Source organism: Triticum aestivum, chromosome 7B (assembly GCF_018294505.1).
Source record: "Triticum aestivum cultivar Chinese Spring chromosome 7B, IWGSC CS RefSeq v2.1, whole genome shotgun sequence".
Classification (NCBI taxonomy): Eukaryota; Viridiplantae; Streptophyta; class Magnoliopsida; order Poales; family Poaceae; genus Triticum; species Triticum aestivum.
Genome location: NC_057813.1, coordinates 406,177,576 through 406,194,362, shown reverse-complemented (window position 1 = coordinate 406,194,362; position 16,787 = coordinate 406,177,576). Strand labels below are relative to the sequence as shown.

General features: G+C 42.9%; 1 protein-coding gene across 5 annotated transcripts in view; it reads right to left on the bottom strand.

Annotated features, from left to right (window-relative positions):
* Positions 1-12,342, bottom strand: part of LOC123156515 (uncharacterized) — a 28,233-nt gene extending 15,891 nt beyond the window's left edge. For 2 of the 5 annotated variants that reach the window (XM_044574632.1, XM_044574634.1), the window contains exons 1-20: positions 12,015-12,342; positions 11,500-11,577; positions 11,259-11,371; positions 11,071-11,164; positions 10,399-10,442; positions 10,249-10,317; positions 9,380-9,453; positions 8,589-8,796; positions 8,355-8,420; positions 8,188-8,267; positions 7,675-7,824; positions 6,937-7,000; positions 5,697-5,798; positions 5,100-5,279; positions 4,872-4,990; positions 4,317-4,467; positions 4,152-4,241; positions 3,951-4,052; positions 3,340-3,398; positions 3,155-3,254 (exon numbers count right to left, since the gene is read on the bottom strand). In XM_044574632.1, the coding sequence (XP_044430567.1) occupies positions 3,155-3,254; positions 3,340-3,398; positions 3,951-4,052; positions 4,152-4,241; positions 4,317-4,467; positions 4,872-4,990; positions 5,100-5,279; positions 5,697-5,798; positions 6,937-7,000; positions 7,675-7,824; positions 8,188-8,267; positions 8,355-8,420; positions 8,589-8,796; positions 9,380-9,453; positions 10,249-10,317; positions 10,399-10,442; positions 11,071-11,164; positions 11,259-11,371; positions 11,500-11,577; positions 12,015-12,111 (2,040 nt within the window). In that variant the 5' untranslated portion in view covers positions 12,112-12,342. Of the gene's footprint in view, positions 1-3,154; positions 3,255-3,339; positions 3,399-3,950; positions 4,053-4,151; positions 4,242-4,316; positions 4,468-4,871; positions 4,991-5,099; positions 5,280-5,696; positions 5,799-6,936; positions 7,001-7,674; positions 7,825-8,187; positions 8,268-8,354; positions 8,421-8,588; positions 8,797-9,379; positions 9,454-10,248; positions 10,318-10,398; positions 10,443-11,070; positions 11,165-11,258; positions 11,372-11,499; positions 11,578-12,014 lie in introns of those variants that run through there. The other 3 variants (XM_044574633.1, XM_044574635.1, XM_044574636.1) reach the window with 3 other exon arrangements.
* Between the last annotated feature and the right edge of the window lie 4,445 nt (positions 12,343-16,787).

Sequence of the window (16,787 nt, the reverse complement as noted above, 5' to 3'; positions counted from 1 at the left end):
TTTACCACTGCACTCACTGTTGTTGCATGACGAGCTGATTCCCCCCTCCTCCCGCGAGCGTCCGGGAGGCTAACCCTCGCGCCGCCGCCTCCCCTCCCCTCCCTCGCCGCCGGGGGCGCGTGCGGGTGAAGCTCGTGCGTCGCCGGCAGGGCTCCTTTGTCTCCTCGCGCGGGGGGATGCGGCGCTAGATGCTGGGCATGGCAGCGCGGCGGCGCTTCGGAGCGGGCCGGCGACGGTGGCGTGGTGGCGGTGCGACGGGTGGCATGGTGGTGGTGCAGGCCAGCAGGTGGTGACAGCGGCGGCGGCTGCCCGTCCGGATCCGCCTCTGATGCTGCGGGTCGCGGGCGGCCTCTCTTGTCGTGGCGCGATGGTGAGGGGGCGGCGCGGCAGCGGTCGAGGTGGGCGGCCCCCATCCAGTCAGGCCCTTGTGGCTGGACGGCGGCGCTCGGCGCGGGAGGGCCTCCCTTGTGGGCTACCTTGGCTGCGGCTGCAGGTCAATTTGGTATCCCCCGTCAATGGGCGCGCGATTGCTGGTGGCCTCGCCGGGATGTGTGTCGGCTGCCATGGTGAGGCGACACGGGGGTGTGTTCGATGGGGAGCTCGGTAGGAGGGATGGGTGGCCTCGATGCAGTCGCGTCACCTGTCGCCGGCATAGGGGTGTGCCGGTCCGGATGCGCCCGCTCCTCTTCCTCCCTTTCCTCGTGTTCGCCGGGGAACTTGGTAGGAGGGATGGGTGGCCTCGATGCGGTCGCATCACCTGTGCCGGCACAGGGGTGTGCCGGTCCGGATGCGTCCGCTTCTCCTCCCCCTTTCCTCGGCCGCGGGCGGGTTGGCGCAGGTCTGCCGATGTCCGGGGTAGAGCGTCTGCTGGTGGCTCAGTCGGTCGGGGCTGCCGGTTGGGCCAAATCCGGGCCTTTGTGTGGTCTAGGGGTTGTCTGGTTGCGGGGCGGCGGCTCTGGCCATGGGAGGCGCGGCATTTGGGGGCGAAGCGTGCGTCTCAGGTGCGGGCGGGCAACCATGGCCGCGCGGGTGGCGTGGTTGCAGGTGGTTGACGGAGCTAGGGTGCGACAGAGGGGGTGAGCGTCGGGGTACACCACTTGCCCGGTCCTTTGACTGGCCAACGGTCGTGGCGGCCATTGACGCCATATCCTTCCTGAAGGCTCCGTCGCAGCGTTCTCTTTCCTGTCATCTTGCTCCGGGTGAAAACCTGATCTTCGAGATCGGGCGGTGGCGGCTATCCATGGTCGTACCCTTCTGGGAGGCACCGTTTTGGAGTCCTGGCTTCGTTGTTGTCCGGCTCACCTCTCTATTGTGGATGCTCATGGCGGAGGTCTCCGTCGGTTCCAAGCGGTCTTCCTCGTTTGCTTGGTTGTCGGTGCGGTGGTGTGTCGATGACCGGCACCTTTGTATCTTGCCTTGTGTGTGTGTGTTGGGTGCAGTGGTGGTGTATGTTTGTATCGGTCTCTCGGTTGTAATCGGTGATGGTTGCTTTAGAATATAAAGCAGGGGAAAACCCTTTTTTGGTTGTTGCATGACATAGCTATTTCTGTTGCCTAATTCGGTGGCGTGGACAAAAGGAAAAGTAAATCTATGGCTATGCTATGCACAATATTACATGCTTAGATACTAAAATTCACTTCTTGTTATAAACACAGTTGAGCAGTTTCTTTAGCCTGTCAATATATTTTGCCAGCATGCATTCACCATGACCAAGTGCTACACCCCTATGTACTGGCATCTCACCGACCTGGCTGGATATCTCCTCCTGCCACTCCCATCCTTTACCATTAACTAGGTAATTGTCTTTCGTTTAAACAATTATGTCCTCTGTTTCAAAATGCAAGTACTAGAGCGCTTCACCTAAAGGTTAAGAAATTTTCAAACTAAGGTGAGTGGAAAAAAGGTCAACTTTACCACCCTTTTCAAAATGTACAGTTCGACCCAATTCTACCATGGGAGGAGTCCGTTAAGAGAGACCTGAAGGATTGGAGTATCACCAAAGAGCTAGCTATGGACAGGGGTGCGTGGAAGCTTGCTATCCATGTGCTAGAGCCATGAGTTGGTCGCGAGGTCTTATGGGTTTCACCTCTAGCCTACCCCAACTTGTTCGGGACTAAAGGCTTTGTTGTTGTTGTTGACCCAATTCTACCACACAGGGAAAATACATCCTACAACCAGGTGTAGTTACACCCACGTCCCACGTCTCATACTACCATCGGGTAGTATATATACTACTTTATCATTTTGAGTATATTCATATACTATTACTAAGATACTCCAAATCGAACTACATGGAAAAATTGCAACTAAGCCCATCGTTTCTAGTATATTTTAAAAATACTTTCATATTTGTACATAAAAAAGAGAATGGTAAAAATATGGTACATAGTACTTAAGTATTATACTGTATATACTATGTGAATATTCCTATATACTACTCCTTCAATCCATATTACCTGTCGCTCAAACGGATGTATCTAGCACTGAAATACGTCTAGATACACCCGTTTGAGTGATAAGTAATATACTCCCTCCGTCCGGAATTACTTGTCATCAAAATGGATGAAAATGGATGTATCTAGAATTAAAATACATCTAGATGCATCCATTTCAATGACAAGTATTTCCGGACGGAAGAAGTACATACTACTAGTACATACCCTCTGGTAGGGTATGATAGATACTACCTATATGCATGAAACACACGTGTGTAACTTCAACATTTATTTCCATAGGGGCACTCTATATAAAAAAATCAGGGGAAAATGATACCTTATACTCCCTCCGTCCGAAAATACTTGTCATCAAAATGAATAAAAAGGGATGTATCTAGAACTAAAATACATCTAGATACATCTCCTTTTATCCATTTTGATGACAAGTATTTCCGGACGGAGGGAGTATTATGCAACACTAGGAGGCTTACGATCGTGATTATAGGTTATAGCCATCCAAGTTTGCCTAGTTCCATAATTTATTTTCTACAATGTCAAATTTATATTTCCAACTTGAAATAAACAGAACGCATCTGGTTTATCAGAACCTCGGTTGGGTCCACAAATCCCATAAACACATTGATCATAGTAAAACCGTGGAACTATAACATGCTCCATTGTCAAAATGTAAAACACTGTTGTTTATAACTGGCACATACCATAGTAAGTTCTCTTCCACAATCATATGATGGTAGCTTAATGACGAAATGGTGAATCCTTAAATCCCAGAGAAGTTTCTTTTGGTTCACAGACATGTACCTAGAATCACATTTAAACAATGACCCAAGTTCTACTGGCAATACCACAGTACGGAAAATATAGAAGTAAATGGGGGTGAACTTACTCCAGTTTGGAAAGAAGTCTTGTTCCAAAATTATCAAAACGGTTTAGCGAGGAAAGCACCTGGGTGAATGCAGAATGGCTAGAATATTATTTGGCATTTAAACTTGCATAACTTCCTCCAGGTGATAAAAATATCGAACCAAGTGAGAGTTAACAGTATATCTAAGTATTCGGAAGGCACAACAAGTAACAACAAAGTGAGCTGATGCCAAGTCCAGGATAAAAAGTGTATGCCTAAAATCGAGCTGATCTAGGAACAGCATTTGTGAGAAATATCATATATTCAAGATTAGAGGATTTGAGTCAGGGCCTCCACTACAGTTTTCGTTCAAAAAGGATAGGAGAATTCAACTCTGCACTTCTAGGAATGGACGGAAAACAGATTTTACAGAGTGGGGACTATTGTTGCAGTAGACATTACTTATACAACACATATGGTCACAAATTAGTTTCAATTGATAATCCAACTACATTATTGGCTATTGCATCTATCTCTTGCTTCGTTAACAATGGTTAGCTATATTGAGCAAACTCATATAACAAAGCAAGACACAAGAAAATACTACATCTCTTCCGAACAGTGGAGCATAGATGTACAGCATGAATGCTTACCCTATCATGCTGGAATTGGAAAGAGGAAAACAAATCATAGATGTGCAGGAGATTAAAGAAGAGTTCTGGTTCGTATATGACATTGAATTCCTGGACAACAACCTAACAAATAACAGGCAAAATAACTAGAATCAGCAATTAAGAACACCGCAGAGGTACTATGTAATGAATTCAGCTCTCTTCTGGAAAGAATACAGTTACCCGTGTTGAAGCTTCTGAGTTTTCGTTTGACTTCGGAAAGTCTACTTGAATACTGATAACAGGTGCACCTAGACCATCACCAGTGCTACACTAAAATATGTTACGGATTAAAGACATACAGAGAAGGGTCCAAAAAGATCTTAAAGGTCAAACTGTGATGTGTACCTTTTGAGCCAGCAAGACTTTATTTTTATTCAACGGGTTAGTTATCTCAAGTGAATCAAGCCAAGCAAGGATAGTTGCTGAATCATCCCATATTTTATATTCAGTACCAAGACCAGTAAACATCCCATCAATAAGCTTCATGCCAAACCTTCTAACCAATCAATATAGCAAAGTTAGACGATGAAAAAGGGCCTCTCATATAAGCTAAACCATATAAACAGGAAATGGAAAATCAGGCAGCAAATAACAGCATAGTAAGGAGCAATTAATTATTGCTTAAAACAGAATGAAACAATGGAGTGTTTGCCATTAGAGTGGTCTTTTGGAGTACTTATGCCTTACTATCCTGGGCAATAATAACTAATAGGCACAGACTGTTTAGAGCCATCACGGAAATATTAACCAAAAATGGCAAAGATTATCGCTCACTAAATTATTTCTATGGCACGCCATAGCAACAACCCACTGGCTGTAAAGCTATTATGACAAATAACAAATTTTTGCAACATAAACTATGAAATAATCAGAGAGATGAAGCAGGGAAGAGACACTTGCCTGGAGGTGACAGTTGTGAGTATTTGAGGAATAGATAGTCTCAAAGAGTAGTAGTTTTCCTTTGTCAGATGATTTTCAGCAGAAGAAACAGGATGAAATTCTGTTCCCTCGTATAGATCCTGAATGAAAAACTAAGATGTTAGAACTGACTGTTCCTAAATATCAATTGCATTAAAATTGACTGCCTTGTACAGAATAAGTGAAGAGCTGTATACTTCAGAGTATAACCTTAATAATGTCTTCTGAAACAACACCAGCAAATGAACTAGTGTCAGCTGTTCCACCAGCACCAAGCATTCCAAGAGAAAGCCAGTTTAACCATCCTCGGCCTGCCCCTGCTGACAGCTCATCAGTTCGAGGACTTCCTGGACTACAAAAGTTGTCTTTTGTTGATTTCACAGACAAATCCTGCCAATATCCAGCGAGATTTTAGCACAGGTGCCCATTTCCAGCCCACCGCCTCCCCCCTGCCCGCGGAAAGAGGCAGAAATGTGTTCTAACCTCTAAAACATAAATACCGCGCTCTATGGAAGAACCTAAACAACTGCAGATTTCATTCTTGTGTTGAAAAATGAGAAGAAAGAAACGAATATAAACCCTTGAAGTATCATTGTCCAAGATTAAGAACATATGGCAAATGGCTAGGCAAGTGGTATAGCGATAATGCACGTGGATGTTAGATGTAAAATGTTTAGGTAACGAGTACAGTTTTTAGTGGCTCAAATGCTCTATAGGTGGGCAGTTTCAACTTTAGCGGTTAAATTGATAATTGATGAAATAATTCACAGTATCACTGTATTATTCTTCACATTTAGTATCAAGTACCTGTAGTCGTTGCTCTGCAATTGTTCTGTAGCTAACTATATCATCTATATCACATTCTTTGTCCAGAGTTTCCAGCTTTTGTAGAATGTCTTTACTTACAAGCTGAAAATAGCAAAACTTCAACAAAGTAAGCTAGTGGAAAGCATGGTATGAACAAACAATAACATAATGTACATCCTGTGCTATTATATTATCTAAAATCGAATACGAAATTAGTCTATACAAAGAAATGCTGTTTACTGGCAAGAGGGAATAAAAAATGTGCAGTATGACGTATATACACAAGCTAGAATGGTTGCAGAATCAGAATCACCAACCTAAGTCGAGGCTATGTAGCCTGTGTGACCAATAAACTAAATTAATATATTTAACAGGATCTAGACAAACAAATGTGACCGAAACAAAATTTTGGTCAGACCCTATCTACATTAGAAAATGACGAGGAAACAGTTAGTACACCATCATACAATACAAGGTGTATGTGACATCTCACATTTTCATCCCTAAGCCAATTTCGTTACACACAAATGATACAGAATGTCAATCCAACATGCACATGATTTACATGTCCAGCTAAAACTAACAAAAGCTGTCCGTTTAGGATAACAGAGTTCTTTATTTCCAAAACAGTATTTCACAAAAGTTAACATATAATCCTTAAAGAAACGGGTATTAATGTTGGAATGCATTATATGAACTTGGCATGTCAGAAACAATACAAAAAATAGCATGTTATCAACAATTTCATCTGACACAATACTCGTGTTGGTGCCTGTGTTATATGCATTTGGTCTAAAGGACAGACCCAGTGCATAGAAGCTCCCACACAAGGTGGGGTCTGGGGAGGGATTATAGGAACCTAGTCTTACCCCTGCAAAGTGCAATGCAGAGAGGCTGGTTCGAACCCAGGACCTCTTGGCACAAGTGGGGAGGACTTCACCACTGCGCCAGGCCTGCCCTCGTTATATGCATTTGGTCTATCACAGATAATACAAAGAAGCAGCAAATACATCTTATCACAAATTTCGTCTAACATAATTTAAAATTGACAATGTGTACTATAGACCTCCCTCCTGTTCTATCGGCTTTCCTTTTACTTTATGTAACATACAAGTAAGAGAGATTATAAACCTCTCAGTCTTGAGCTACATTACAGGTAAGAACTCTCTGTTCATGTGTGCGTCAGAACCATTTACACAATTATGAGAAAATGCATGTTATACTGAGAAAATCGAACAACCTGTCCTTTCTGCAAGAGCTCCAATTTCGTTCGGTACAAATTGACATATTTCCGACGGCACTCCCTGTTAACATACAAACAGGCACACACATTAATCTAGAAAACAATAGAAGAGAACAAGTGTGGATGAAAGATATTTTTTTTGTTGTTAATATCACTTAAAACAAGATCATCAAGCAGCACCACATCAGTGCAACAGGTTTGTAAGCAAGTAAATACAAAGTCATAAATCATTAAATTGGAATTGTTTAAACAACAAAGCCTTATCTTCTTCTTATCAATTTAAAAAAAAAAACAAGATCAATGGTTGTTAGGTCAGAAGAATAAACCAAGTCAGCGATAGCTAGTATCATCTATAGCAAAGAAAATGCCAATCTTCTATTCCTATCTGTCAGCACATAGGCTACATGTGTTGTTCAGGTGCGAAGCTCTGAGCTCCCTGAAGCTTTTTAAAAATATCAAGAAAGTAGAAGATATATTTACGAAATAATTTAATGAATTTGTTATCATTGACAATCTATACTTGACATAGAAAAAGAAAGCATCCAATCATCAGGCTCCCTAATTGCCCTCAGAAACAAAATTCAAGCAACCTTCAAACCCATATTTACACTTGTTTTCAGTATTTTTATATTATGCTGTCTAGCAATAGTTGCTGCCCATTGAACTATAGATTTTCTGCTCATTTCACACCTTGCCGACCAAGTTGAACAAGGAAAGAGCTAATACAAAACTCACAGTCGCTTCCCCAAGAACCTCCAAGAGGTTTTCTTCAGTCTTCTTTCAACGTCTGCCATGATAGAATCCTTGGCATACTGCCACCACATTATCTGCCAACCTTTATGTCTCTTAGATAAAAAGCTCCCAGGCGGGCGGTAACGACCATATCTGTGAAATAGCAGCAACAAACATTAGAGGTGGTTCTAATTTGGTGTTAGATTTCATTTACCATCAGCAAATCCTCAAGCCATTTACTGTTTGTATTCAGCAAATCAGTGAAACCAAGGAGTTCATTATTTCGAGCACAGGTTTAAAAGCTAGGAAATTTTACAGTGTCCAGCATTATTCCATCAAAGGCAGAAGATGAAGGGGAGTATTGTGCATTAAGGCTTACATTTAGGATGGAACAAGATTTCATGATGAAAAAAATAACAATAAAGCCTATGCTTGTCTATGAACAAATACATGAAACCTATGATAGATGTCGGTAGCCAGATAATAGTTTTTGGTCGTGTAAATAGATCAGCGTACTTTGTTCGCAGAGCACAGATGGTGAAGTGATCACAGAGATTCAAAATTTGCTGAAGCTGGATTTCATCTATTGATAGAACCTACAAAGAAGATGAAACATGCAAGGATAAATCAACTCCGAAGTGATTAGCACATCAACACTGCTAAAAACAGAAGAAATAACGAACCAATGCAGTTAGTTCTGCAGTCATGTCATACTGAGGCACACCATCACGCTTTCCGGAGTTGTTGGCCTGTGATACAGATTAAATTTCATTAGAACAAGCTGCTCAGCATTCAGCGAAAAATAAGAAGGGCTGATCTGAAAGTAACCAGAAAGCTTCTGAAACCCTGTCGCCAAACAAGACTACCTGATAATACCATAATTGATGAGAATATGTAGAGAGAAGAGATGCACTTACAAGCACAGACACAGTCACACAAAATGGATTTATAAGATAATCATCTCTTGGGTGGGCCAACCCGAGACTGAAATTAGACTGAGCATCAGTAAGAGCACCAACATCATATAGATTCTGCTGTTCTTCCAACTGTTGACAGTAAATTCCAACATTTGATATATTTATCTTCTTGTTCACTTCATCTTGTCTGGACCTAGCCATCAATGACCTAAAGTGCCCCAAAAAATACACATATCAATGAATCAAATGTTTGAAATACCAAAACTTTTTCCAAAAAAAAAATGCAAGCAGCATATATTTTACAATGCAATGACAAACAGTCCTGATGGTTTCATGATATATCGCGCAGCAGCTATACCCACACATAAAACCAAGTCAGTAAAGTAAGCTATACTATACAATTTTAGGCCACCATAGTTAACTGTCAAGACATTTATAAAGTTAAATTTCTAGTGGCATTTTGGATTCCTTCAGGACTCATAAGTCAAATCAGCTATGCAGAAATACTGTGTAGAGTTGTGCTCCAGTGTTAAGTTGATTATTACTTTAGAAAATCCCAATGATTTCTAACACTTAAAGAAACCTTCACTGGCTTCCAAGCATTTTCGTTACTTTTAATCAAGCATCTCAGTTTTATATGTCTCTAAATAATTTTAATTCCTAATTAAAATTTAGTGATCTTCAGTACTACAACCGTCAGGTTGTATACAAAGAATATTAGACTTAACTAGCAGGTTGAAGCTAAGTTATCGGTTTAAATAAAAAAGGATAAGATGGCTTCGGTAACTCACATGGCAAAACTTTGCTTCTGTGTATCTGTTTGTATCGAGAGACTGTTGAGTTCCAAACCAAATATGAAGCTCCCCTGTATATTACCAAGAAAAACAGGTATATTTGAGAATCAGCAGGAAAAATAAATAACACTGAAGATAAAGAATTGAATATATGGGGATACACGCGTGAAATGCACTTGAAAAGTAATGAGTTTGCTGCTAGGTTTATCTGTAGCACAACCGTTGATGTTATCGGATTGCAAAGAGTATCGAGGAAGTTTCTATGAAATATCGACCTGTGGATATTCTGAGACAGTTTTATTAACAATATGCAAAATTGGTATGTATGGAGATATCAACTAATTCCTTCTAAGTTCAAAACAAGGTGCAATATGTGGCAACACATAAAGTACTGCTTAACCTTTATGCTTTAGAAATAGCAGGTATGCCTCTGCAAACCTACCACTGGGTTATACTATCCAAACTCCAAAAGTAGACCATTACATGATATTTAGAATAAGAAAATCGAGCAGTGTAATTCCAAACACTAGGTAAGAATAAAGAAAAAATGATGAGAATTTGATGGACAAGATCTATGGAGACATAGAGGGGACATGGATGAGTTTTGGAGATGGTCTCTTCATGGATTTATAAATAATACAAGAAATAGTCCACCACCATAAGTGCCTCAAAATCTGATCGATACAAATTAAAACCAACTGTCCACATGATAGCATAGCACGCCCAAAGATGGGTAATTTTTAGTGTGGAATACTTTCTAACTTTTTTCATCTGGCAACAAAAGCATACTTGAATGTTGACTAAAATAGATATTGCATGTAACACTCGGTGCACAGAAAAAGGAAATATGATATAAACTTGTGTACCTGATCGTTGTGGGATTCAACATATATGATGTGAACATTTCGTATGGAAACTTGGATATTGTCCAGTATCTGCCAAACGGAGCAAAATTATCCGTGCTTTGGCATATCAATGTTACTATTGTTCAAAGAATAAAATTGTAAGCTTGTTACCTTTGCTGACATGTAGGATAGAAGTGATTGCCCCGTTTGGTTATCTAGAAGTCAAAAGAATTAGGGTTTTCAGGAATACCTTTCAGTGTGTTAACTCGGTAAATAAACATGCAATTTGCAAATGTTATATTAACAGTATGATAAACATAAGCAAGTACATGTTACGAATTGGTAACAGCTAGTTCATCACTGGCAGCCTTCAGATACTTGCATACAATTTGATAGATAAAAATGTCTCCCGAATGTGTGTTTGTATCTTGGTGACACTGATCTACACATTTAGTAGTTAGCATATGTACCTATAGATCGCGGATTTTTATACTCCCTCCGTTCCTAAATATAAGTCTTTTTAGAGATTTCAATATGGACTACATACGGATGTATATAGACGTAGTTTAGAGTGTAGATTCATCCATTTTGCTCCATATGTAGTCCATATTGGAATCTCTAAAAAGACTTATATCTAGGAACGGAGGGAGTATAATGCATGCTAATGCACATGCAAGAAGATAAAGAAAAACAGCAAGGACACGAAACCTGAAGTTACCACTAGCAGTCTAGCACAAACAGCTGAAGTTAGCATGTTGATATTGAAGTGAATTGCAGTGACAAACTGATATCTGAAATTTGCAAAAAAAAAAAATGATGAAGAGCACAGGAATAGAGACTGACCTGTCACTCTTCTGGAAAATTTAGCGAGCTCTATAGCATTAAGTTTAGCCAATTTTCCAGCTAGTTCTCTCTTACCAAGTGACTCGGATTCCCACTGAGAAAGAAACAGCATTTTTATTGGATCAACACAGTGGAAAACACCATTGGCAAGCTAATTGAACAATGTAAAACCAGATTCAGTGACGTGCCTCAGAATCCTCCCGCGGATATGCACATACAAACACATCTTCTATAACAATAATTATAGGGTCCCATCCAAGTTTTTTCCATGGAATCTTTATGCTTAACTTCCCGATTCGTCCTGTGGGAACAACAGAATGGAAACTTACGACTTACCATAACACATAGTTTTACCTATACGTGACAAAATAGCAAAAATAGTGTTGATAGCATCCAGTCAAACAGTCTCAATGGGATCATAGATCATACCAGTCTTGAGTGCGAAAGGCAACTGCAGGTAGTCAAAGGCTTCCAGAATGAGCTCTACATTTTCCAAATTTATTTCCTCTGCACAAAATGAAGTCATCAAACGCTTAGCCACCATCAGGATCAGAGAGACCGCACAATCCAGAGCTAAGGCGCAAAATGTTAACAATTCTAAGAAGAATTATACTTGGCAATATGTATGTCAGTATCCATCACCGACGCAACGCATAAACAGGCGTAACGAGGGAATCAATACAACCCGTGCACATAAAAATCCCAGTACGATCAAACCCAATGCCAGTCACGCCTTAATCAAAACTCAAACATCTGCAGCACTAAACGCAGCCATGGAATTAACCAGCAAATTTACTGCTGCGGCAACCGAGGAGCGACGAATTGGAGAACAGCGGGGACCAGGACAACCGCTGGCTCGCGGGTGATTGGGCCAACCCAGGTAGCGGAACGCAGGGGTGCGGTCTCTACTCGCTAGTGCTCTTGGGAGGGGATCGAGTACGAACCGTTCCAGATGCCGATCTTAAGCTGCTCCTTCTGGATGCCCTTGACGTAGCGGCCGAGCAGGCCGGCGAGCACCTGGCTCACCACCCCCTCGAACATGGCGGCGGCGGAGGAGGAGGAGGAGTCTCCCTAGCGAGCCCGCGCTCCCATGGGGCGGGGGACGAAAGGGCAAGGAGGCGAGGGGTGGAGGGGGCGAGGCCGTGGAGGGAAGGGAGTGTGGGGAGAGGACAGGCGAGTTGGGTTTGGGACTTCCGTTTGCTTGGAGGAGGAAGCGGAGGAGGACGACGGCGATTCGTGTCGTTGATGCTCGGGCATTCGGGCTCGGTGCGTGCGACCGTGCGATGTACGTGTGTACGGTGCTCGGCCTTTATTGTCCGTCTATTTGGCAAACCTATTTTCTTGGACCCAAATCCTGGCGCCCGTTCGCCATGGAGCATCGGAAACTTTTTTAGACAGGACATGCGTGGTTTTGACACCTTGGTCGTCAGGACCGCGTGGGCCTTACGGAAATAGAGAAATATCAGGGTATTCAACATGCCGGAGCAGATCAGCCTGGATTTTGCCATCCAAATCCTCGATGAGATCAAGGATTGGGAATCAGCTGATGTAGGTGTAGGAGGTCTACATAGATTTGTGAGAAGTTAGCCGAGCCGATGTTTTCTTGTGTGGGTGGGGTGACCAACATTTGATGTCCGTATTAATAGTTGGATTCTTGTAATTATTTTACCCCCTTCTATAAAGATATGATATTGTCTTTGGTGTACTTTAAAAAAAAAACAGTTTATGTATGCGGGGGTGTTTTTCAAAACTGTCATGGCAACTTGTTTAAAACGTGAGGAGTTTTGGGCCGAAACTACCCCGTCAGATCTAAATTTGACGGTTCTTGGACGCATTCGTCGTAATTTGATCTCTGGCAAATGCTCCCCGGATAGCTTTACCCTTTTTTCTCCTTTTCTTTCTTTTGAGAGAAAGTTGTCGTGGCACAATCTTCGCAATACAATCTAAAGGAACATGAAGTCATGTAATTTTTGTTCTTTCTAAGTCACATCTTAGAGAGTTTTACACATTAACCCTCTCTGGCAAAATAATGTGCAGCTCTGATTTCATCTCCTTGACCAATGGCTCATAAGCCGACTTATCCAACTCCACAACACTCAACTTTGCTGCCACATTCCTGTTGTTGGTCTCCAGACTCGGCTTATGGATATTGATTTCCGATGCCAGGAGTATCGCGTGCCCGCACGACATTAGCTTCACAAAGCTCATGAGGGTGTGTCATGGTCGAAGGACCGCACCCATCCCCCTCCCCCACCACCACCACCACCACACACACCCCAAACATGCCATGTCAGCCACCATCGTCGACTAATGCATGTTCTACCCCTCCTCCAGCAACAACCGTTTTTAGGTTGCCACACAATGTGGATCTAATTGCCCGCTATTTTTTGCATCAATCTGGCTAGCCAGAGTTGGCATACTAACATCATGACTAAAATCTTCAAACATTCAGCGCTTATTCCTTACCATTCAAGGAACACTTACATCACAATCAGCAACCATACATTTCCAAAACAACTGAGAGTGTGAGCATCGCCAAGAGTTGTGGTGGTTGTCTCCTCAAGTCCGTGGGCAACACAAAAACTCTAGCTTTTATCCAAAGTCTATGTAGATCATCACCCACAGCGAAGCCATTATCAAGCATTCTCCATGCATGCACATTGGCTTTGTTTGGAATGGTCAAGAACTCCAGATCGTGAGCTACCCTTGTTTGGATCAGGGTAGCGAAGCTTCAAGATTGTTGATGTCACCAGAAGTGTCTCACTACAAACACTAAAGCGGCAAACATGTCGTTTGATCCCTCATGAATTGGAGGTACCACCACCCTCTTAAATATCTGACCATTGGTTGATTTCTCGAGCATTATAGCTTCTTTCCAAAGCCCTATCTATGTAGTCCAATCCTCACTCTGAAATATATAAAAAACAAATGATCACGAGTTCATGACACTGTTTTTGACAATGGCATAGCCACCACCCAAATGCCATGCACAACTGACCACGCTCTACCCATGGTTTCTTCCTTGAAATAATGGAGGCGTGAATAACTAATAAAGCTTTTCCATGGGCAAATGGTTGTTGGTTAGGAGCCTTCGTATGTTGCACGGGCTCTATGATTAAGTTGGTTCCGCCCCTATTTTTTTAATATGCAAGATAAAATGTGTAACATTTGTTTTGCAATATACAATAAATCATTTTTAGTACCATAAAAAGCCAAGAGCAAAAGATCAAACTATAAATGTATAAGATTTTTCATGAAAATAGCATCAACTATGTCGAGAATCTTGAAAAAAGTTATATTGTTTGGAGACGTTGTGATCATTTAACTATGATGACAGTTGTCAAAAATATGTGATTTGATCAATTTGGGTTGATATGAAGTGCACCATAAATTATCAAGACAAATAAATATTTGGGCAAAACCTCGCTACAATTCAGTGTGAGATCTAGTCTTCAATGCCATAGTTACATATCCCTCCCACTTAGCAACTATAGCAGAGTCACCATTGAAAGATCGAGGATGTCGCCTAGAGGGGGGGTTAATATGCGCTTTAAAATAATTATGGTTTAGGCTTGAACAAATGCGGAATAAACCTAGCGGTTAAATTGTCCAGCACAAAACCTAAAACAACTAGGCTCACCTATGTGCACCAACAACTTATGCTAAGCAAGATAAGCAACTATGTGATAGCAAGATATATGACAAAGAACAATATGGCTATCACAAAGTAAAGTGTATAAGTAAAGGGCTCGGGTAAGAGATAACCGAGGCACGCGGAGACGACGATGTATCCCGAAGTTCACACCTTTGCGGATGCTAATCTCCGTTTGGAGAGGTGTGGAGGCACAATGCTCCCCAAGAAGCCACTAGGGCCACCGTAATCTCCTCACGCCCTCGCACAATGCAAGATGCCGTGATTCAAGGGAACCTTGAGAGCGGTCACCGAACCCGTACAAATGGCGACCATTGGGGCGGTCACCGGTACCCGTCAAATTGCTCGGGGCGATCTCCACAACCCAATTGGAGACCCCGACGCTTGCCCGGAGCTTTACACCACAATGATTGGGCTCCGAACAACACCAACCGTCTAGGGCGCCAAGGCACCCAAGAGGAACAAGCTCTAGGGTGTCCAAACACCCAAGAGTAACAAACTCAAGGGTACCAAGCACCCAAGAGTAATAAGCTTCTCAACTTGTAACTTCCATGTATCACGTGGAGAACTCAAACCGATGCACCAAATGCAATGGCAAGGGCACACGGAGTGCCCAAGTCCTTCTCTCTCAAATCCCACCGAAGCAACTAATGCTAGGGAGGAAAATGAGAGGAAGAACAAGAAGGAGAACACCAAGAACTCCAAGATCTAGATCAAAGGGGTTCCCCTCACATAGAGGAGAAAGTGATTGGTGGAAATGTGGATCTAGATCTCCTCTCTCTTTTCCCTCAAAAACTAGCAAGAATCCATGGAGGGATTGAGAGTTAGCAAGCTCGAAGAAGGTCAACAATGGAGGAAGAACACGAGCTCAAAGGATAAGGTTGAATGGGGAAGAAGACCCCCTTTATAGGAGCTCCCGAATCCAACCGTTATGTGCTCAGTCCGTGCACGAGCGGTACTACCACTCAGGGGAGCGGTACTACCGCCCGGGCGGTAGAACACAGAGAGCGGAGCAAAACAGAGGGCGAGGCAGAGCCGTACGAGCGGCACTACCGCTGGAGCAAGCGGTACTACCGTTGGCCGTAGCGGTACTGCCGCTTGTCCCAGCGGTACTAGGGGCGGTGGTAGCCGTGGTACTACCGCACACGAGCGGTACTACCGCTCCTACTGCTGCTACTACTGCCGCTGAACCCGACACGAGAAAAACACGTCTCGAGTCGAGGCGGTACCAGCGCGGAACCGGAGTCGTACTACCGCTTATGGCCATGGGCGGTACTACCGCCGTGGGACAGCGGTACTACTGCTTGTGGCGATACGCGGTACTGCCGCTCCGGTCCAGCGGTACTACCGCTGGCGCCAACCTTATGCCAAATCCATGAAAACAAGTACACTCCAAGGAAAACCAGAACTGCCATAACTTTTGCAAATGAGCTCTGAATTGAGCAAACTCAAGCTTGTTGGATACAAGACAACGAGTAGCATCAAAACAGCAACAGAGAAGATGTAGGGGAGGTATGCCTAACAAAAAGAGGAGAGAAACCTCCAACAGAGAAGAACCGACAGAATCTCCAACATCAAAAACATCATAGAAGATGCATGTGAACTCCGTTTTCAATGAACTCGAGCTTGTCATCAAGATGACCATAAGCTCCAAAACTCACAAAGAGAACCAAACAGGAACCAAGAAAGATGATGCAAGGATGCAATGGTTTGAGCTCTCTATGAATGATACGATCAAGTTACTCATCGAGAGCCCCCCTTGATAGTACGACAATCAAACCTAAGACCCGGTCTCCCAACTACCATCATGAGACCGGTAAAATGGAAAACCTATCAAGGGCAAACATTTGCCTTGCACATGGTCCACTTGAGCTAGATGATGACGATCTTGACTCTCTCAAGTTGGACCACCTTTCTTGATTGCGTTGGCTCGATGAAGACTAGTTGATTGCTCCCCCATACTCCACTACGGGTGAGCCACTCTTCCGCACATCTTCACAAGTCCATTGTCACCACAATGGACGGCAAGCTTCAAGCATTTGATCTCTTCATGATGCTTCACTTG